Source organism: Triturus cristatus, chromosome 1_2, assembly GCF_964204655.1.
Source record: "Triturus cristatus chromosome 1_2, aTriCri1.1, whole genome shotgun sequence".
Taxonomy (NCBI): domain Eukaryota; kingdom Metazoa; phylum Chordata; class Amphibia; order Caudata; family Salamandridae; genus Triturus; species Triturus cristatus.
This window is the reverse complement of record NC_140580.1, coordinates 62,996,160-63,019,398: the sequence shown is the minus strand read 5'-3', so window position 1 is coordinate 63,019,398 and position 23,239 is coordinate 62,996,160. Positions and strand designations below refer to the sequence as shown.

The window sequence follows — 23,239 nt, the reverse complement described above, 5'->3', positions numbered from 1 at the left end:
GCTTCAGATCCTAAGAATTGGGGCACCAACTGTTCCTAATGGTGGCAGCAAAGAGCAAGAAATCACCAGGGAATCCAAACCTTACCTGCCAAAGGACATAGTAGCTAGCTATGGGGCGGGTGACGACATCGCCAAGTGGCTAGCAGCCTATGAGGTCTCGTTGAGGGCCCATGGGGTTCCAGTGAAGTATTGGGGAGGAGGATTGTATAGGTACATGCCTCCAGCTGGTAGGGATGCTTTATTGGCCCTCGAGGAGGATGAGCAGACCCACTACCCCGCCATGAAACTGGCGCTCATCAGAAAGTTTGGACTAACACCTGAAAAGTACAGACAGAAGTTCAGGGGTAGTCACAAACTGGGCACACAGAATTGGGTGGACTTCCTGGACTATGCAAAGAAGGCACTGGAAGGTTGGATTCAGGGCAGTGAAGTGAGGAACTACGAGGAGTTGTTTGACCTAGTACTGAAGGAACACCTGCTCGAGAAATGTTTCCCTGAACTGCGGCAACACCTGGTGGATAGCAAGCTGACCAGCCCCCGGAAGCTTGCTGAGGAGGCGGACATTTGGGCCAGTACCCGGGTGTCCACAAGGGGGACTGGAGGGGATACTCAAAAGGCCGGACAGGGCGCCCCCCAGAAGAAAGAGGGAGGGGAAAAGAAAAAGGAGTTCTCCAAAGGCCCCCAAAATAACTTCCAAGGGAAGGGAACAGGATTCACCTCTAAGGCTAACCCACCCAGAAACCCTAATCCTGGCCAGAGTCAGCAGCCAAGGGTTGTCCATTGCTACGAGTGCGGTGGCGTTGGACACTATAAAGGAGATCCGAAGTGTCAGAAACGATCACCCCCTCCCACTGGAGGAAAGACCCCCGGAGTAGCTAGTGTAGTGCTTGGGGAGGAGATGCCCTTAACTAAGGGAAGGGAGTGGGCGGGTGTCACTTTAGTGTCCCTGGGAGAACGGGAGATGGTTCCTAAGATCCAGGTGCCCGCAAATACCGCAAAGTATGGGCAGTGGATCACCATCAACGGCCAAAGAGGGGAGGCTCTGAGAGACACAGGAGCCAGTATGACTATGGTGCGTAGCCAACTGGTGTCTCCAGAGCAGGTAATTCCCGATGTACTCCACCCAGCCGCGATGGCTGACGGCAGAACCGGTCACTATCCAGTGGCCGAGGTTCCCTTTGAATGGGGGGGGTTGCAGGTTCACTTCGAGTTGCCGTAAGCCCTGCCGTGCCAGTCGATTGTCTGCTGGGCAATGACATGGAGCACAACGCTTGGAAGGAGGTGGAATACCGGACTCACACCGAGATGCTGGGTACACCTGACTGGGCCTGTGTTAGCACAAGGTCCGCGACTACCCGAAGAGGGAGTTCATTCCGGCTGGAGCCTGGAACAAAGGCCCAGCCAGCTGCCAGTCAAGGGAAGAACCGAGGACAGGAGGAGCCTGCCTCGGCGTCTCCACCCCGTAGGACGGATAGGCCACCGGAGGTGGTGGACCAGGAGTCTGCGGAGGGGGACGTTACCAACCTGGAGGACCTACCCATCCCGGCCGAGTGGCACGTGGAGGGAGGCCCGTCCAGGGAGGAATTCTGCCAGGGCCAGAGGGAGTGCCCTACCCTTGAGGGGCTGAGGCGACAGGCCGAAGCCCAGGCAGCAGGGAACGTTGAAGGGAACTACAGTGTTTACTGGGAGGATGGCCTCCTCTACAGTGAACCCAAGGCACCCCTACATGGATCGTCACGAGCCTTGGTAGTTCCTCAACGTTATCGAGCCTTCCTTTTGGAGTTGGCTCACGAGATACCATTGGCAGGACACCTGGGGCAAGACAAGACCTTCGCCCGTCTTGTCCCACACTTTTATTGGCCTCAGATGAAAGTGTCGTCCGATACCTACTGCCGGACATGTGTGTCTTGCCAAGCCAGTGGGAAAACAGGGGTGAAGCGGAAAGCTCCCCTGGAACCACTTCCTGTCGTTAGCACCCCCTTTGAAAGGGTGGGCATCGACATTGTGGGTCCATTAGATCCACCGACTACAGCTGGTCACAGGTTTATCCTGGTTCTGGTGGATCATGCCACACGGTACCCCGAGGCAATACCTCTGAGGACCATAACAGCACCTGTTGTGGCTAGGGCCCTGATGGGAATCTTTACCCGAGTGGGTTTTCCCAAGGAAGTTGTGTCCGACAGGGGGACCAACTTCATGTCAGCATATATGCGGGCAATGTGGAAGGAGTGTGGAGTGACCTACCGGTTCACGACTCCTTACCACCCCCAGACCAATGGTCTGGTGGAGAGGTTTAATAAAACCTTGAAAGGCATGTTCAGAAGTCTGCCTGAAAGCCTGCGGAGGAAATGGGACGTCCTCCTACCCTGTTTACTTTTTTCCTACAGGGAAGTGCCACAGAAGGGAGTGGGCTTCAGCCCCTTCGAGCTTCTGTATGGGCACCCTGTACGTGGACCTCTCAACCTGGTGAGAGACGGATGGGAAAGAACTCCCAGAAAGCTTCCCCAGGATGTGGTGAGCTACATGCTGGCCTTCCGGAGCCAAATGGCTAAGTTGTGGAAGCAAGCTTCTGACAACTTGGAAGCCAGCCAAGCAGTGATGAAGGCGTGGTATGACCACAATGCTCACCCGGTGGAGTTGGAGCCTGGCCAGAAGGTGTGGGTGATCGAACCAGGAGAGCTTAGTGCCCTTCAGGATCGCTGGTCAGGACCCTTTGAGGTGTTGGAGAAGAAGGGTAAGGCTACCTACTTGGTGGACCTGAAGACCCCTCGTCAGCCCCTGCGGGTGCTGCATGCCAACCGCCTCAAACCCCACCACGAGAGGCCCGAAGTCATCTTGATGATGGTGACTGACGGAGGAGAGGACGTGGAAAGCGAGCCTCTCCCTGATCTGTTTGCGTCTCAAGAAAAGGATGGGTCGGTGGAGGGAGTGATTCTCTCCCCATCTCTAACTCCTGAACAGCAGGAGGACTGTCGCCAGGTCCTGGGGCAGTACTCTTCGTTGTTCTCCCTTGTCCCGGGTAGGACTCACCTGTGCGTCCATGACGTGGACACAGGAGACAGCCCACCTGTGAAGTCCAAGATCTACCGGATGTCAGACAAGGTGAAGGCCAGCATTCATAGTGAGGTCACTAAGATGCTGGAGCTAGGAGTGATTGAACCTTCTAGCAGCCCCTGGTCCAGTCCGGTGGTGTTAGTACCAAAAGCTGCACCACCGGGTGCCCAACCAGAACTGAGGTTCTGTGTGGACTACCGGGGACTGAATTCAGTGACAAAAACTGATGCTCATCCGATCCCTAGGGCGGATGAATTGATTGACCGGCTGGGAGCTGCCCAATATCTAAGTACCTTTGACCTTACTTCGGGGTACTGGCAGATCTCGTTGACTGATGGAGCAAGGGAAAGGTCAGCCTTCTCCACGCCCAATGGCCACTACCAGTTCTGTGTGATGCCCTTTGGGCTCAAGAACGCACCTGCCACGTTTCAGCGCCTGGTAAACCAGATCCTCACCGGAATGGAGAGTTTCTCTGCTGCTTATCTGGATGACATAGCCGTCTTCAGTAACAGCTGGGAGGATCACTTGCGTCACCTGCAAGCTGTTCTCCAGGCCCTGAGACAAGCTGGATTGACGATCAAGGCCAGCAAGTGCCAGATCGGGCAGGGGTCGGTAGTGTACCTTGGACACTTGGTGGGTAGGGGAGCGGTGCAACCCCTCCAGGCGAAGATCGAGGCCATCATGGCCTGGGAACCCCCCAAGACACAGACTGAGGTCCGAGCATTTTTGGGCCTCACGGGATATTACCGCCGCTTCGTGAAGGGGTACGGTACCATCGTAGCCCCCCTCACAGAGCTCACGTCCAAGAAACAACCTCGACGGGTAGTCTGGACGGAGGCTTGTCAGCAAGCCTTTGAGAGATTGAAGAAAGCCATGTGCGAGGCCCCGGTCTTAAGGGCCCCAGACTTTTCCAGGAAGTTCATTGTCCAGACAGATGCATCAGAACATGGCATTGGGGCAGTGTTATCGCAACTCAACGAAGAGGGCCTGGATCAACCCGTGGTCTTCCTATCCAGGAGACTACTTCCCAGGGAACAGAAGTGGAGTGCAATAGAGCGTGAAGCCTTTGCAGTGGTATGGGCTCTGAAGAAGTTGCGGCCATACCTGTTTGGCTCGCACTTCCTGGTTCAGACCGACCACAGACCCCTTCGTTGGCTGATGCAAATGAAGGGGGAGAATCCCAAGTTGTTGAGGTGGTCTATTTCCCTACAGGGGATGGACTTTCAGGTGGAACATCGGCCTGGAGTGGACCACGCCAATGCAGACGGTCTCTCAAGGTATTTCCGCCTTAGTGATGAGAACTCCCAAGGGGTTGGGTAGCTCTCCCCACTTTCAGCTGGGGGGGACGCGTGTTAGACCTGTCAGCCCTTTGGGTGGTCCCTCCTCATCATTATTTATTTTGTCCCACTTTTGCCTCAAACCCTGTTTGAATTTTTCCTTTTTGGGAACCACCAGACTTTTTCGTGTTGCTACAGATTCAGGGAGCCATTTTAGCTACCCCTGAAACTTCTGTCTGAGGGCCTGGAGCACCAAATGGTGGCCACCTGTGACATCACCAGCATCCACTGGAACCTACCAGCACCTTCCAGAACATTCCAGAACTCTGTGACAGTTGGAGGCGGTTTAGAATGTTGGGAGGTTAAGACAGAGTGTTGGCAGTTGGAGCTGGCAGTTGGCACCTGACTGGTGAGGAGAGAGGAGCACAACAGTGAAGGAGGAAGGAGTGAAGCAGCAGGGGTGGAAACTTGTGCCTGGAGTGGGGTCCATAAACCCACCCTTGATACTTGTCCCTACTGATGGATCCCAGCCTATAGCCCTGTGTGGGAAGAAGACAGAAGAAACTTATCCTAAGGACCTGGACAGCAGGAACAGGCCTTAGAACCAAGAAAATAGCAAGATTCTGACCTGAGGACTGGTTTCCCTGGAGTCCGGCGTCGAGTAGCCTGAGACCTGGAGCCCGAGGTGGAGAAGCGGCGCTGACTGAAGTAGCAGACGTCGTACCCGGAGCCGCCTGAGGTCGTGAGAGGGCGCCGACGGAGGTCGTGAGGAATACCAGAGGTCGAGGAGGAAGTGAACCGAGGTCGAGCGAGCGGCGTCATCGGAGGAGTGAAGTCCGCCCTCCGGAGTCGTCGGAGACCGAGGTAGAGGAGCACCGGAGGTCGGGAGTGAGGATCGCACTCCGGAGTCGCCTGGAACCTGTGTGGAGGAGCACCGGAGGTCGGGGGTGAGGATCGCACCCCGGAGTCGCCGGAAGTCGACATCGAGGCCAGGCCGGCCGACGTCATCGGAGCCGAGAGCGCCATCGGACCGGAGACGCCCGAAGTCGACATCGCGAAGAGACTGCCCGACGCCGTCGAATCGGAGGTCGAGATCGAACCGAGGCCACCGACATCGGACCGGAACCGCCTACCGGCGTCGTCAAAGAACTGACATTGTGCCGAGGCCGCCGAGACCGAACCGGAACCGCCTCACAGCGTCGACACGACTCCAGCGGCGTCGGAACATCAGAAAAAGGGCAGTAAGTGGAGTAGAGGGCGCCTAAGGCCCTGTGGAGACCTGAGAGACTGCTCTAAGGGGCTAGGGAGGTGCTGAAACCCACCTGACTGTGCCTGGGGTGAACTGGGACTAACCTAGAGAGGTTGTGTGGAGAAGGAAAGCCAGGGCATTGGTATTCCCCCCTTTGATCTACCTCAGTTTAGGCCTCAGCCTTGTCCCAGCCAGGGAGTAGCCCCCCTCAAGCCTTCCACAACCCTACAAGCTGTGCCTGGGCCAAATCAGCCCATAAGAATTGAAGTGTCATCTGATTATATGAGGGTTGCTGTATACTTTTAATTATTTATTGGGGGTACTGTATTTATCGAATTTTTACCTATTTATTGCTGCACTATATTTATAGGTCCACAGGACTTGATGGTGTACAATATTTATTGGTACAGTATTTATTGCCTCAAAGTATTTAATTGTCTGTATATATTGCACTTGTATTTATGCCCTGTTATTTATGATCACCCCTATTTATTTCATCAAACAGCCAATATTTATTTGACCTGCACTAATTGAAACTTGTATATTGTGATTGACCTATTTATTTTTCCAATCAGCAACTAAGAGAAAAAGATAAAGAAAGAATATTTTCATAATTTTTACGGTGTAGAGTCGTTTTTGGAACGGATGCACGCATGGTTATTGTCTGGGTATATTGTATGCTTAGCACTGCGCCTGTTTCCTGACCACTCGAGCCAAGCTACCACAGTGTGTCCGGAAGACCACCACCACCCTTTCTAGTGTGGGAGTGGCTTTCCAACAATTGCATATTATATTTCACACCCCGGTTCATCTTATATCACACTTTTTGGTGCATAGTTTATACCATATACTATATCTAGTTTTCATTTTCAATCGTGCTCTCAGGACTATGTTCTATATAACACTGCATCCACCTACCCTTTTCACGGGCATTACATTTTGCAATGGGGGATGGAGGGTCAGGGGGTGTTTCTGCCAAGTGAGCCCGGAGTCAGAGTCACAAACGTCCTCTTCTTCCTGAATAAAAGTGAGATTATGCTGAAACTTGTTCATATTTTAAGTAGTTCGCACAGACATACATTTTAAAAACAATAAAGTTCCTAATACCCACCTTCACTGAACAGTTAGCTTGCTGCCCCAACCACCTCCTCCCTATCTACTGTTGTCTGAATCCATGGACTAGCCTCCTCCCTCCTGCCATGCATGGTCTGATGTTCTGCCACTGCCCTCCATTTATCATGATGTACCAGTCCACTCCTCCTGCCCTTCATTGCCCAATTCTATGACCCATCATTGACCTCCTGCTTAGCCTCTGTGCTTAGCTTTCTGCCCCTATTCTCCTTCACCCTGCCCTCCGATGTCTTTGTGCATGCCCTTGCTCCATCCTTTTTGCCCACCATGTTCCATGAACCTGCCACTCCTATCTACTCTGAGTGTTCTGTTGAGCTGCCACTCCGCTCCCACCTGCCTAGCATTGTCAGATGACTGTAACCTGTCCCTGCCACCTCCACCCTGCCTGTCCACATGCCATGCCCCTATCCCCTTCCTCCTGTCCTCCATGGTCCATTTTACTGCCACACCCCTTCTGCCCTCCCTGGTCTGTTGTGCTGCAACTGCTCCTCCTGCCTGCCCCGCGGGGTCTGTTGTAAGGCCCCTTCTTCTGAACTCTCTTGTCTGTGCCCAGGTCCTGACCCTCCCTTCTATCCTCCATGGTCCTTTGTGCATGCCCCTGCATCTTCCTTCTTGCCCATCATAGCCATTGTGCTGCCACTAACCCTCCCGCTTGCCATGCATGGTCTTCTGTGCTGCCATGGCCCCTCCAACCTTCCCTGTGTGGTCAGCTAGCTGCCCCTGACCCCCTCCCACCTTCCCTCCATGGTCTGTGTGTATGCCGTCATAGTCTAACTGTTGCTCTCCATGGTGTGTCTTGTTTCTAGTGCCCATCCTGCCTGACCTCCATGGTCATCTTGCTGCTCCTGCCCTGCCCCCTTGCCCCCAGCCCTCTGTTCCCATGTGCAGACCCCTATTCCCTCCCTCCTGGCTTGTCTGTTCCATTGTAATGCCCCTGATCCGTCCCTCCTGCCTGCCCTTTATGGTCTGTTATGCTGCAGCTTTTTCTCCTGTCTGTCCATTATGGTCAGCTAGCTACCATTGCCTCTTTCCCTCTGTTCTCTGTTTTCCACGTGCATGGTCCTGTCCCCTCCCTATTGCTTTCTATGGATTGTTGTGCTGCCCTCCCATCCCGCATGCCCTGTGTGGTGTATTGTGCTGCTGCAAACCCTGATGCCTGCCCTGTAGGGTCAGTGTGGTGCACCTCTCCATGTCCCTCCTGTCCTCTGTTATCCGGGTCCATGTCCCTACCCCAATTCCTCCTGCCTACCATGATCCAATGTACCATACTTTTGAACATTTTGAACTTGGTAAGAGGGAGATTTTGAAGAAAAACTGGGGTATTGATTTTCCCCTTTGAGTTACATACAAAAAGAGGAGATTGTAGACAGGAGACAGATCAAATAAAGCCCATTTGAGCTTAAAGACATTGGACGTTTGCTGGCTGAAACGGGTATGTTTGCATGTATGGTTGTACTACCACTGCCTCTTCCTTCTGCCCACAATGGTCTATTATATTGCCACAGCCTCTCTTGCCATTCCTGTATTGAGGTTTGTTGCCCCTGCCCCCCTTTCCACTGCCCTCCATAGTCTGTTGTGCTGCCACTGCCCTTCCTGCCTGCCTAGTGTGGTCAAATTGTTGCCTCTGCACTCTCCTACCTGCCTTCAATTTTCAGAGTCCGTGCCCCGGCCTCTGCCTCTCAACAGTATCCCAATGAACAACTAGATTGCTAACATTCTATATTTATTACAAAAGTGTGGCACGCCTGACGTCATCTTGATGTAATCAAAACTGTAATACCTAGAGCATTTCCTTTAGAAATTACATATATGAGAGGGTCTTATTTGCATCAAAATTATGGTTAGTGCTCTAAAAAACTAAAATGAGGACATATTTTCTGAGTTTTCAAATAGCGACAAAGAACTTTTAAATTATTTGTAATCTTTATGTTTTTTTATCCAGTTGACCACTTGATTACATGTTTCACTTAGGGGAGAGGATGCGGTGTTACTTCCAGAGCTGCAGACTTTGCAACTGGGGAACCAGGTTGGAGTTTCTGCTTCAGCTCAACATTCTGTGATTCTGGTCAGATCACTTAATCTCCCCATGTCTACAACCAAAATGAATTTGATCTTGTGTGATATAACCAATGCTCATGTAAAGCATTCCAATACCTGACAAGTCTGCACTATATAAAACTGCAAATACACAAAAAATAAGTGTTTTGCACACTTCTGTCATTGGGCTACATTTGGGCTACATCTGGGTGATATTTGGGCTGCATTTGGGCTCTTTTGTCTCTGGTGGCCATCTTGGGAGATTTATTTGTTATGAAGTTTCCTAATTTCCTCATTTACTGCAGTCTCCTCAGTAGGAAATGCTTTCAGTTTTTTACTTTGATTCCGTCAAGAAGGTATTCAGATATGTCACACATTTGCCATAAATTCTGAATGTTATCACTCTAGTTGCTCATTAGATCACTGTAGTAAAGCTACTGCTCACCACGGAAGTCTGCTGCTGGTATTAAAAGTGCATGTTTCAGTCTGCATATCAGAATTTTTTAATGAAATAGAAGAGGATTTGAAAAGTCACTCAAAATGTGCCCTCATTTTTCTTTCTTCAGCACTAATCATAATTTCTATGGCAAAATGAACCCCCTCATTGTGTTCCTTTTTAAATTAAGTGTTTTAAGTGTTACCAGTTTATTCCAATCAAGATGGCTTCAGGTGTGCCATACTTTTGTCATAAGTAAGACTGTTAGCGCTCTAGTTGTTCTTAAGAATACTCTGGGACATTCTGTCATTGGGCAATAGTTGGGCTACATCTGGGTGATATTTGTGCTACATTTGGGCTCTTTTGTCTCTGGTGGCCATTTTGGGAGACTTATTTGTTATGAAGTTTCCTAATTTCCTCATTTACTACAGTCTCCTCAGTAGGAAATACTTTCAGTTTTTTATTTTGATCCCATCAAGAAGGCATTCAGATGTCACACATATGCCATAAATTCAGAATGTTAGCACTCTAGTTGCTCATTAGATCACTGTAGTAAAGCTACTGCTCACCAGGGAAGTCTGCTGCTTGTATTGAAAGTGCATGTTTCAGTCTGCATGTCAGAATTTGTTAATGAAATAGAAGAGGATTTGAAAAGTCACTCAAAATGTGCCCTAATTTTTCTTTCTGCAGCACTAATCATACTTTCTATGGCAAAAAGAACCTCCTCATTTTGTTCCTTTTTAAATTAAATGTTTTAAGAGTTACCACTTTATTCCAATCAAGATGGCTTCAGGTGTGCAATACGTTTGTCATAAGTAGGACTGTTAGCACTCTAGTTAGAACACTCTGGGAAGCTGCAGTAGAACACAAAGGAATCAACTGACAGTCTCTGCCCTTGTTGGATGTACATGTTTTACTGAGAATGTCAGACTTCATTCTCATATGACTGAGAAAGACAATGTGAATTTACAGAAAATATGCTCTCAGTTTAGCTTATAGATCACCTTCCAAACCTCTGTGGGAGAAGCATGAGAAAATAGTTTTCTCTCAAACATGATTCATGATATCACAGCAGAAGGCTTTTTCACATGGTAAAATCACCTTAGAACACACCACAATTCCTAAAATGAGTATGGTACCATCAACAAATGATTTATAATGTAACTAAAGTCTTAAAACCTTCTATTAACTGCAATGCTTTTTAATGAGGTGCTATCATTTATATTGGTCCCAAGATGGCTGCCAACACTTCTTGCATGAAGTACTGACAGCCAATCAGATCTCACGATGAGATGTGTGGTTAGGCTCCGCCCAGATATATCTATCTTTTTAACTCTAATTTTCTCAGGAACTACTGAACGGATTTACACCATTTAAGCAAAAGGCATGAGTCTGAACTGAGGACTACCTCTTTGCCAAATTTGGTGTAATTCCGTTCAGCAGTTCGGGCTGTAGCTGCGTCAACAGGTCCTATGGGAAAATGCATGGGGAAAACGCGTTTTGGGAACCCCCTTTTGTCTCGGCCCCCGCTTGACGAATCACCGTGAAATTTTCAGGATAGGAGCGGACCGGAGCTGGCCAAAAGTTTGGAAAATTTCGCGAAGATTCGTCAATCGGCGCCAACGTTATTCCAAATAGAATGTTGCAGATTTCCTATGGAAAATAGGTCCTAACTATATCTACCTACTGGCGACTGCCAGTAGGTAATTATATGTATATATAAATTTCACGGTGATTCGTCAGGCGGGGGCCAAGAAAAAAGGAGGGGCCCAAAACGCATTTTCCCCATGCATCCATTATAGATTATCTAATAGTTTCTGCAGATTTCTTTTGTAATCTCATAAGTATGGAAGTTTTGGGAACTGATTTTAGCGACCATATGTTGATTTGCTCCAAATTTAATTTTACTTGTGCTAAGATAGGTCCCTGGAACTTTAAAGGCAGCACAGAAGAGTTCAGTGCAACACATGGTAGAATTCACTGGATTACTCAAACGACCGCTAAATTAAAAGCAAACTTAACTTCTTTGATAAACGATCAGCAGCATTTAGTAATGGCCAAGTGTGACTCTCCTCAATTTGATCTACTTGAAGCCTTTTCCCATAATGTAGGGTCTTTGGCTAAATTATGTAAATCATCACATGCTCCAGCTAAACGGAGATCATATTTTAATCCAATGCTCACTTTAAATAGGGAAATAAATACATTAGTGAGGGCCCAGTTCCTTAATTTTTCTATCGAACGCAGTAATCTAATAAATCTATTAAAGAGGAAAAGGCAGAGAAAAAAACGCTCCTTAAAACAAATAAAGGAAGATGGCACATGGGTGCAGTTAAAAGTGGCGGCCTCAAAAAATAACTAAAAAGTTTTGGGAAATATTCGCTGACTGCTGCGGCACAGGAGTGAAATCTCTCCCCATTCCTATTAAAGAAGAGGATTGGAAACTCCACCTGGTAGAACTCTACTCTGCGAATTTTGATTCTACCAGCTTTGTCCCCACTGCACCTGACTCCTCTGAAACTCCTATATTCAACTATGCACATTCATTGAATGACGTGGTTGGATCTATTAAAAAAATGAGATCTTCAGGAGCAATGGGTCCGCATGAAATCCCCATGACGGTAATCAAAAAGGAGCCACTTTTGTGGGCCACGTACCTAGCCCCTTTGTTCAATTTTTGTTATTCTCAGGGGAAGACACCACCATCTTGGTCAGGAAGTTTTTTAATCCCTCTGCACAAAAAGGGCCCTAGAACCCATCCGGGTAACTACCGGCAAATAGCCTTATTAGATGCAGTGGTGAAAATATTTGCACGTAGTATTCTCGATCACCTCACGAAATGGGTGGTAGAGAAGAAGGTCCTCACTATAGAACAAGCAGGTTTTAGGAAAAATCATTCCAGCCCTGGATAACATCTCCATGTTGAAACTAATTGAGGAGAAATACACGATTTCTTGTAGGTCAAGCGTTTACACGGCCTTCATAGATTTTTTAACGGCCTTCGATCAGGTAGACCGACCATTACTATGGAGAAAATTACACAATATGGGACTACCTGCTCCCCTGCTATCCTTAATTATTGCATTACATTCTCAAACTTGGTACTAATGGGAGGAAACCAAGGCTTATCATCTGTAAGTTTCCATAGAAAATGGCATGAAACAAGGTTGCTTACTAGCACCGCTACTATTTTCCTTATATATAGCAGATTTGCCCGATTGTTTTTCCCAGTTAGAGGGAGATGCACCCAAGATAGGCAGCCGTCCTTTCGCATGTCTCCTTTATGGAGACAATATAGTAGTGATGGACCTAACCCCTATTGGGTTGAATAAAAAGCTGATGTAATTACAGAATTACACGAAGGCTTAGTTCTTGAAGATAAATGTATCAAACAGCAACATTTTAATCATGAAATGCAACAGAAGTAGAAAATCAAGTAATTTTAAGTGGCAAATTGGTCTTGAAAAGTTGGAGTTAGTAGATTCATACCTTTACTTAGGGAAACTAATAGCGAGTAATATGTAGAATAAACTTCATATCGAACACAGTTCTTGCAAAGCTGTATCCCATGCTAATGGTCTGCACATTTTCTATAGTGCAATCTGCTGATGGTTTTCAAAGCAAAAATCCCTGCTCTATGCTACTGAATCAATCCCTGTAAAGGACTGGAGTTTTTTTAGATAGGATTGAAGGCCAGATCTTACGTAAATTGTGCAATTTTAACACGTTAGTTCCATCAGCTGCTATTAGATTGGAATTTGGCCTGATAAGCTTCTATATCCAAGGTGTGTCCAGGGTGTTACGCTGGGGATACCAGTTAAAAAATAGCGAGCCTTACTCATTAAGAGGTTTCATGTGTCAAGAAATCTTTGGCAGTGATTTCTCTCTGGCACTAAAACTCTTCTGTGTACATGAAGAATCAGTGATTACCCTCCCGCCATTAGAATTTAAATCCTTTTTAAAAACCTTAAGTGGTAAGATCAGCTTTAATGGAGATATTAAATTCTGTAATACTAAAGAGAGAGATTAAAGATAATAGCCAGGACGAGCTCCCCGAGAATATCCATGAAATATTTATCCTGGAACCTAGAACATGGAATTCGACGTTGGCTCACCCTATGTCGCATGAATCTTTTACCTTTAAACAATTTAACAGTAAACTGGTCCCAGAACATGAAAAACGGCAACATTTGTAATTTTAGTGAGCTGAGCATTCAGAACCTGGATCATGTTGTGTTTGTCTGTCCAGCATTGGTTTTGAGTCGTCGTCGCTGGCTTTGGCCGATGTTTTTACAAAATGGTGTTAAAGATGTAGCTTCAGCCCGCGACTTCATCTTTTGCTCGAAAAATGAAGTAGTCTGTGTAAAATTATTCAACTTTTTTAAGGAGTTTATGTATATATTTTAATCTTTTATATATTCTTTTAATTTGGGCTGTTACCCCTGTGCCTGTCACCCTATTATTGAGTCTTAATATTCTCTCCTTTTCCTGATTGTATTTTGCACATGTTTTGGCTACTACTTAACTGCTCTTTGCACTACTGGGATATGTTTTGCTTTTCGCCCACCTTCTTGTTGCTAATTTTAAAACTCGATTCATTATTGAAGCTGGATATTGGATTGTTTTCTGCACATGAATCTGCTATAACTCAACTGCTTTTTTTTGCACATGGTAGGATATGCTTTGTTACCCCTATTCTCTTGCTGCTAATTTCAAGTTAACTCTCTGCTGAAGCTGGATTTTTTAATTGTATTTTGCACATGAAGTGGCTGCTGCTTAAATGCTCTTTGCACAACTCAGGATATGCTTTGTTACTTCAATCCTCTTGTTGCTAATCCTAAACTCTATTCTGCCAAAGCTGCTATGCGTTGTAAAATCTGTATATATAGTTGCTGCCATTAATGCGCTTCCGTATGTTCTATTATATTTTATGTAATAATATGTATGTATCTATTTATGTGGACCTCATTGGACTTCCAAATCTTTAATAAATATTGAATTGAATTGAATATATGTATTTATATAGAATATTATGTAGTATTAAATATAAGGGTGATATATTTAACATTATAATAATGGTATATACTATAATATTTAAGATTTACTACTGCAAATTATATATCTTTTAAGAAACAATATTTTTGTATGTATTTTAACAATATCAGTGTACAACGATATCTTTTGAAAATATTTTTGTACTTATCATTATATAGATAGGGAAACAATAATTTTGACACACAATTTTTGTTACAGTATATTGTTGGTTCCGATACTATGTCAGTGATTCGAAATAACCATAGACCCAGCAAGAACATTTCACTGGTGACTTATGTTGACTTGTTTTATCACTGCGCTTTGTGTGTACTGCATGAGAGACAGTCAAAATTTTGCATTCCAAAATGAAGGGGGTTGGGAGCACACTGCTTCACCTCCCAGCAAAGTTCACCCATTAGCATTATGGTAAATGCAGTTCATACTTACTTGAATACTTACTGGAGTAGTTGACCGAAGTTGGTGCAGGTTAGTGATGTAAATCTCTAGACACATACTTCTGGATATCATCCATCATCAGTAGAGATAAAAACAAATCTAATCAGGGGTTGCAGAGAAGGCTGCTACAATCCTCTCAGGTCTCAGTACCTCTCTCTGGCGCGCAGGCGCATCACCAAAAGCTCATCAGCTTAATGACTCAAGGGAGTCTTTTCAAAATGAATGTGGGAGCACACCGCTTCACTTCCTAGCACATTTCACCCCTTATCATTATGGTAAATGCAGTTCAAGGTAAATGCTTACTTGAATATTTACTGGAGTAGTTCACCAAAGTTGGTGCAAGTTAGTGCTGTAAATCTCTAGACATTTGTTTCTGGATATCATCCGTCATCAGTAGGGATAAAACACAAATTTAATCACTTTGCGTTCCATAGGTCCCAGCTTTCCTTGCAAAGTTCCACTCTTCTAGTGACCAAACTAACACATGTAAGCTATAAACCATAGAAGTGAGTGTATTTGTACTGGTATCTCCTAATCTGTGATCGTAGAGCATTCACCTTCACACAATTCGGTTCACAGTGTATCTATGGAAGTCAACTCATGGCTGAACCTTTTTACTTACTTTTGGATATTTTGTATTGTTTTAAAGCTGTAATGGTTTACTTTATTTACACCCATTTTCTCTTGACTTACTCCACAGAATTTACATTTCTCAGCACTGACTGTATGAGGAAAGAAAGGCCGGTTTCTGTTGATCAACATGGTACTGAAATGGAAGAATGCAGCAATGATCCTACCCTGGGTATGTTGTTCACACATCAAAATACTTAGCATGCTTCAATTTGCCAGTGAGTGATCCCATGTGAACCAGGATTGCCCTGTTTCATGGTTTTGCACAGAAAATGATAGCTTCGCTAGTCAGATTTGGTATAGAGGAGTCTTGGGTTTCCAGATCATTTGCATTTGACAGGCAAGGACTGTTTTCCTGATTTGTTGCTTCATTAAGCATGTCCAGGCCTCTTATCTGCCATACTAATGTATTATTTGACAAATTAAAGGAACACTTACAAAAGCACTTGACAGACTCTTTGCTATATTATGTTTTCCATTTACTTGCTTAGTGAAACATAATTCCTTTTCACAACTAAATAAACCTCTTGATAAAATATATAAAATATCCATACCCTTATGCAACATAGTTTGTTAGTACATTGTGCTATGTAGCCACTGTTCCCAGTTTCCAAGTGTGCTACTTTAATGTATATTTTCTTTAGATTCTAACACATTTACACATATATTTAACATACCAATATCCTGTGATATATTTGGTCTCCAGCGGAACTAGCTCATTAAAGGAATTCTGCTAAGGGGTATTTGTCTGAGGAGTCTATGTCAACTAGACATGGCTTATGTTGATATCTTACCCTACTTTCACACTAACCCTAAAAGCTCACTGGATAAAATAGGACTAGAGGCAAAGGTATAGGTTACTAGTATTTTTGTGCTTTTTATTTCTTTTTAATGCTCTTCCATCATAGTTGATGTGACCTGGTGACATAAATTAGGATCAGCCAACATGCGCCTCACTTCTATGGTACGCAGGCCTGGGACTTTTTCAACAAAATAGTACTAGGACTTAGAGCCAAAATCCGTGAGCTCATCTGCATAACCGTACAAAATCAAGCTACGAGTCAAGATTCCTTATCTTAAGGTGTCAAAACGTGAAGGAGACGTGGTCACTGCAGGCGTATAACCCACATTTAACTTTGAGACAAAACTTCGCAACCCCAAGTTACTACTAATCTATGTCTTACTCGCTAGTTTAACAAATGCCCTTTAATATACAAGGCAGAGAAATCACATTCCTCACTTCCTATTGACCAAGAAAATGGAGTCTGACCCATGTGCAATATTCTGCGTTCTACGAATGCTCCTTTTTTTCCTCACTCACCTGTATTACATGACTTGGCTGACTTATAAATAGGAATTAGCTAGCCCTCCCCTTTGCTCATGCCAGTGCTTTGAATGGCCCTTTCTTATAATTTTTATTGCCAATTGTCTTTATGCCCACAATGTTTTTCACCAAAAATATTCTTTGTTGAATAATATCTGGTTGCACATTTTGTGTCATATGTTTTGTTATTATAGTAAGCACAGGATATGAGATTGTTTCATTCAGCATAAAAGATGAGGAAGATATGTGCTTTATGGACCGTCATGATAGCAGGAGGAAAAAAAGGACTGGAGGCCTATTGGGTGAGTTAACTGTTGCTCGGCTGGTTAGAACAAGAAGTGTGTGAAGTTCTACAACTCTAACCAGTCCTTTCTAACATTGGTTGTGAGCATAAAGGTGATAGATGATGGCAAGAACAACTAGACAGGATACAACAAAAAAAATAAATAAAACTGAAGACAACGCATATTAACATTTAGTCACAGTCATTTGCTTTGGGAAAGTCTTTTTGTTTCTATTCCTTTCTGAAAGACAAGTAGGTGGATATCTATAGATTGAATTTAAAGTTCTGTTTAGTAGCCTAGCATAATGTTCTGTTCAACGAGGCATTCTCTTCCTCCACTATGAGGTTCAAATTTAGGTTTATCTCAATACATTATTGTAGGAAAAAGGTTCTTTGTTCTTAAAAGATATATTGGTGATTGCTTCCTCTGGATGCCCTCAGAACACTTGCTAGAGTTAGTGTGTCACTTCTTCAAATCTTCAGTATCTTAAGGTGGGAAGAGTTTGAGGAGGCAGGGTGGAGGTTTTGTGTGTATGTGTGTTTTGAGGGTTAACAGGGGTGGTTCTGTCTATATTACAACCTGAGTGGGATTATGTAACCCATGTCATAAGCACAAAACCTAAAATGCTTGACATTACATTATATATTTTTCTTTATACAAAGTTGCCATGACTTAGACACTTTCCTTATGCCTGCATTTGAAAGTAAGGTTTTAATTCATATTCACTATTTTCTGAATAATTTGGAAGGGGCAGGGTGAGAAATGAAATGTCCCACCGATCTTGGGTAGTGGACAGCCCAATACCTCAAGCTAAAAGGTCTCACAGGTTCAGAGGGGAGAGCTATCTTTCAGATTGCCCAGACCTTACAAGAGCCAACGCCTGGTTTATCCCTGAGGTTACACCATTCTTATAGGCCCAGGTCTCAAATATTAGTCCTGCTGATCATGTCAACAAAAGCAACGTCATTGTCAATGATGAAATACTGGCTTCTTTTTGGCCTGATGGTAACAGAAGCATCATAATGTCCTAATATGTAATTCTCTCCTTTCCTTCCCCACTGTTCCAGGGAGGGTCACCATTAGAATCTGCCAGTGAGATAAATAATGCAATGTAACCTTCAACTCACAGGCTCTTTCATATAACCCACAGGACCTTAAATGTAGCTCAAGTTGCTTACCTCTCAATCAACTACCACAGGCACGTGCTGTGTACTCACCAAGGAACTCACTAGACAATCCAAGCTCAAATACTGAGGAAAACACCGCAAGGTCCCATCTGTTTACCTTTATTGACTCCACAATAAATAAACTGGAATGTGGAAGTCTACAAACACAAAGTATTCAGGCCCTTATTACAAGTTGGATGACATTTTATTTGGGACACTGAAGACCTACTAGTATCCCCTCACCAAATACCAGCTATTTGGAGTTTTCTCCATGCAAGGAGAATAACTGTTGAGACCCAGGAATTTGCAGTTAGCGTAACTAAATACAGCGTTATCGCTCGATTAGAAACTGTGCCACTAGTAGGCCTCAGTCGTGCAAATGTGTTATCAGTTTACCTAAACATACAGTCTATTTCAGTTCACATCCTGTTTGTGGCATATCCTCCAAGTATAAGTGATCCCAAAGCCTTTACTTTCCTATCGGAGATAGCTCACTAAGGTTTAGTCACACAAAGAATGTTTAAATTTAGTTACATCGCTGCTGAAGCTATCAACAAGGTGAACTAATTGGCGCACAGATTCTTTAGAGATTTTTTTTTTTTTAAATTTATTTTAACAATCAATAAATTAAAAAAGAAAAAGCAAACAAGACAAAAGAAGGAGAGAGAATAAAAAGCAATCCAGAACAGAGGGGAAAGATCACACTATTCCATTAACGTACCCCAATTCTTTTTATATTTCATCAGAGAGCGTGTCCCCCTAAGATTAGCTAATGCTAACTCCATCGAGTGAATCTCGGTTACCAGCACCCACCAATCCCACACAGTTGGTGGGTCAGGGCGAATCCAGGCTCGATTCTTTAGAGATTATTAATTTGTTTTAAGATTGCACTTCTTTTTAGGTTTCGCCTGCAGAGCACTAGTGCTGTGCTTGGGAAATCTTTTGTAATAATAAAAAAATAATTGAAAGGGGCTTTCCCATTATTTACCTTTACACACCATTAGTTGGCTCCCATGTTGCCCTTGTTTTCTTGCTTTTTATTGGACAGGGCCTCCTCCTCGCCTCCGGCTTCCTCGCCGGGCTGTATTTGTGTCCTTGCCATGGATCTTAGGCCAAGTACTGTCTGTGCCTGGCACCTGCTGAGGTACTTTTTATTTTAAACTATTTGAAACTGTAGCTCTCCATCAGAGTGCATAGTTTTGGAGGCCTTCACTACCTGCTCCTCCCATATAATGACAGTACTAATCGATAGTCTGCGCATGCCTGTCCAGTAGGTACATAATTCACGAAGGAGCTGGTACCTTTTCACAGTAGTCCAAGCGATTGCATGTAAATGATACGTACCTGTGTGTGTGTATATATAATATCAACTGGCGGTTGCCAGTAGGTAGTTATAGTTAGGAGTTAAGTACAAAACCATAGAAATTCCCCCGTTATAGTTAGTTCAGCTAACTATAACTCGCGCCCCTGCAATGCACTGCTGATGACGTCACATATTACATCACTCATGACATGGTCTGCGACATCACTGATGACATCACTGATGACATCTCAAATGACATCACTCATGACATCATCCAGTGACTGTGTGTTTCTGTAAAGTTTAAATACGTTTAATATATATAGGTGAAGGTGTATTGAAGAATGAGTAGGTGTATAAGTGTCTGAATGGATGATTTAGTAGGTTCGTGACTGAGTCTATAAATGAGTGATTAAACATATCTTACTGAATGCATGGGTTGGTGAATAAACTGTGTGAATGTCTGTATCCATCTGTCTGTTGGTGTGTAAGCGGCTGCATGGGATTGTGATTAGCTTCATTAGTGTCTATATGAGTTATTGATAGGTTGTCTGAGTATTTGTATGGGTACCTGAGTGTTTGTGCGGGTGGGGTGTGTGTGACTCTGTGCATAGATGTGTGAGTGGGTGATTCACTGGGTGCATGGTTTCAAGTGTGCATCTGTGATAGACTGCATGGGTGGGTGAGTGTGTGTATGGGTGTGTTAGTGAGTGAATGTATATCTCAGTGGTGCATCTGCAAGTAACTACATATGTAAAAGGCAGTATATATGTGTGTTAGAGTATTTAAATGGCTATAAGTGAGAGTGTGTGATTGTGAGAGTGGCTATATGGATGAGTGTGTGCTTGTAGCAGTGATTGTATAAGAGCGTAAGAATGTGCTAGTATTTGTATGTGTAAGTGAGCTGGTGTGTGTATAACTGTATAGGTGAGTAAATGGGTGTGTGATTATTTATTTGCATGACTGAATAGATGTGTGAGTACCTCTATGGATGAGTGGCGATGTGTGAGTGTCTATATAGGTGTATGAGTGCACATGATAGTCCTGTACTAAGTGACCATAAGTATGAGTGACTGTACGGATGAGTGAGTGGATGTGTGTGTAGACCCAAGAATCAGTGAGTGGGTATGTAGTTATTGGTGTTGGAGTGTCAATGGTTTTGAGAATGGCCGTCTGTAATTTTGAGTGGATGTATCAAAGGTTATATTAGGGTGTGAGAAGATGCATCAATTTATCACATGGATGATGTCATCAGTGATGTCATTTGGGATGTCATGAGTGATGTCACTGACCATGTCATGAGTGATGTAATAGGATTTAAGACTAGCTCTTAAAATGCCCCACGGGGCGCGTTTGCACAGTGGTGAAGAGAGGGGGTGCCTGAGGTGACATGTGTGCAAACACGCCCTGTGGCTGTTTTAAGTTGGGAGGTTAAGTTCCCTTGAATCCTGAGGGTCCCTGGGGTCCAACTAGCCCACCAGGTACCTCCAGTAAGTGCCACAGAGCAGCATTGCACAGAGGTGTAAAAAGGGGCATGGCCTGGACCACCTCTCTGCAACGAAAGCCCCGTGGCGCTTACTGGAGGTACCTGGTGGCCTAGTTGGCCCCCAGGGGCCCTCAGGATTGAAGGGGACAGAATTTTCCAAATTTAAAACGCGCCACAGGGTGTGTTTGCACACAACACCTCTGGCCCGCCCCCTCTCTTTACCACTGTGCAAAGGCACCCTATGGCATGTTTTAAGTTGGGGGATTAAGTCCACTTGAATCCTGAGAGTCCCTGGGTCCAACTAGCGCACCGCGTAACTCCAGTAAGCACCACAGAGCTGCGTTGCAGAGAGGTGGTCCAAGGCCATGCCCCATTTTACACCAGTCTGTAATGCAACAGTGATGTCATTTGATATGTCATCAGTGATGTCATCAGTGATGTCACTGGCCATGTCATGAGTGATGTAATATGTGACATCATCACCAGTGCATTGCAGGTGCCGAATTATAGTTAGCTCAACTAACTATAACGGGCTAATTTCTCTGGTTTTATATGAGTCAAATGTCCAACTAACTATAACGTCCCTGAAACCTATGGTTTTTTCAGTGAATTTCTAAGGTTTTTAAATGCTAATTCCTAACTATAACGTCTGTAAAACCTATGGTTTTTCCAGTGAATTTCAAAGGTTTTTTTTAAATGTTAATTTCATATTTTAAATATTTATAAAACCTATATTTTTTCTATTTTAAAAAAAAATATTTTGGAACTCTATTATCCTTTTTTTTTAAATTTGAAAAATTATGGAATTTTTTATATCTTCAAAAAAAAGTATGTATATATATATTTTTGTTGTTGTTGAAAACTTGACTCCTGTACCGGTAGTGTACCAAGCTCCATCACCACGTGAATCCTATCCGCCATATTGCGAAACTCGTTAAGGATGCGCATTTCGTATCCGACGGCTTCATAGCACCGTGTCCCGCCTAACATCATATACTTATAAGGTCGTGCCAGCTCCTAGTTTGGTATGCGACGGCTGCGCGGTACCAATACGCGCGTTACGCCATCTACGTATAGGGTCGCGCTGGCTGCGCGTTCCGTATGCGACGAGTGCACGCTGCCAGGCCCTGTGTTACGTCATAGACGTATGGTATCGCGCCGGGTACGCCATTCCCTCATTTATTTTTTTCATGTCTCAAAACTATATCTAAATAAGTTTAAAGTGTATATGAGAGCAAGCGATAATTTAAAATTTTTTCCACATTTATATATTTCTACCTGTAATAAACTTATATTATGGTAAATATATTTTCTCAAAATGACGTCGGGTGCAGCCTCCTTGCGCGCTCGGTGCGCGATTTCCATATGACCTTAAAAAAAACTTTCGACTGGTTCATAACATTTCCCATTGTAACAGTTGGAGGACCCCACCCATTTTAGTCATTCTCTCTACAGTGTTTGGTGAGAGACACCTCTTCTAATTACAGAGCTTTTTTGAAAACTTTTTTGCTGTGTTCACATATCTTATAGTACACACAACATGCAAGGATCATCTTGATCAATAATCATGCTCTGTACAGTAGCCTTCCACGTGTGATAGCCATGCATCTGAAACGTTACATCAAAAAACAAATGTGTGTTACACGATGCCCCTGGTGTGTGTGTGCACGCATTATTGTTCTGCCTTTCGACCTGGGTATTGGTGGCTCGAAGGGATATCATCAGCCATGGGCAGAGTGCACATCCTAGATCACATGTGACAAACAGTAAAGAGTAATGAGTAGATTTGTGTTGCAATATGCTCTGTTGTCAGGCTTTACCAGTATAGTAGTGTGTCATATGCAAGACTTTCAGATTCACGATTGACATGCATTGCTTGACTGTAATGTGCGTTATCACTGTGTATGACGTAGCCTCACTGCTGACCCTCCCTCCATCCGAGCACATTCACATGTGTGCGCTTCACAATAGAAACACTTTCAATAATACCGCACACCATTGACATGCGTGTCTGCGCATATCCACAAGCTTGACAACGACATGTGATGTTGTCTATTCAATGTTTTCGGACAGCATCTCATTAGCGATAGTTGCCGCTCTCCTGGTACATGCTACATTAATGTAAATTACGGATTGTGCAACGTCAAAACTGCAACAGGGACACACACATAAGTACACTTCCTGGCCAGGCAGGAACTGAACAACGCCCAGGTCCCTGGAATAATTATTCACACCCCTACACTGTACTGCCGTACGCAAGCCCAGCCCACTTTGCGTACGTATAAATAGGATAACGATGACGCCACATGTTCCATTTCTTCCACACTGCTTCAGGTGATATGGCCACATCTACCTCGCATATCACAATGTGCAAT

The 23,239-nt window shown here is 44.5% G+C and overlaps 1 protein-coding gene across 4 annotated transcripts in view; it reads left to right on the top strand.

Moving 5' to 3' along the window:
* LOC146866792 (uncharacterized) overlaps nucleotides 1–23,239 on the top strand; it is a 218,472-nt gene that overhangs the window by 162,961 nt on the left and 32,272 nt on the right. For 2 of the 4 annotated variants that reach the window (XM_085601378.1, XM_085601362.1), the window contains 2 exons: nucleotides 15,375–15,476; nucleotides 16,823–16,930. In XM_085601378.1, the coding sequence (XP_085457504.1) occupies nucleotides 15,375–15,476; nucleotides 16,823–16,930 (210 nt within the window). The remainder of the gene's footprint in view (nucleotides 1–15,374; nucleotides 15,477–16,822; nucleotides 16,931–23,239) is intronic. The other 2 variants (XM_085601387.1, XM_085601370.1) reach the window with 1 other exon arrangement.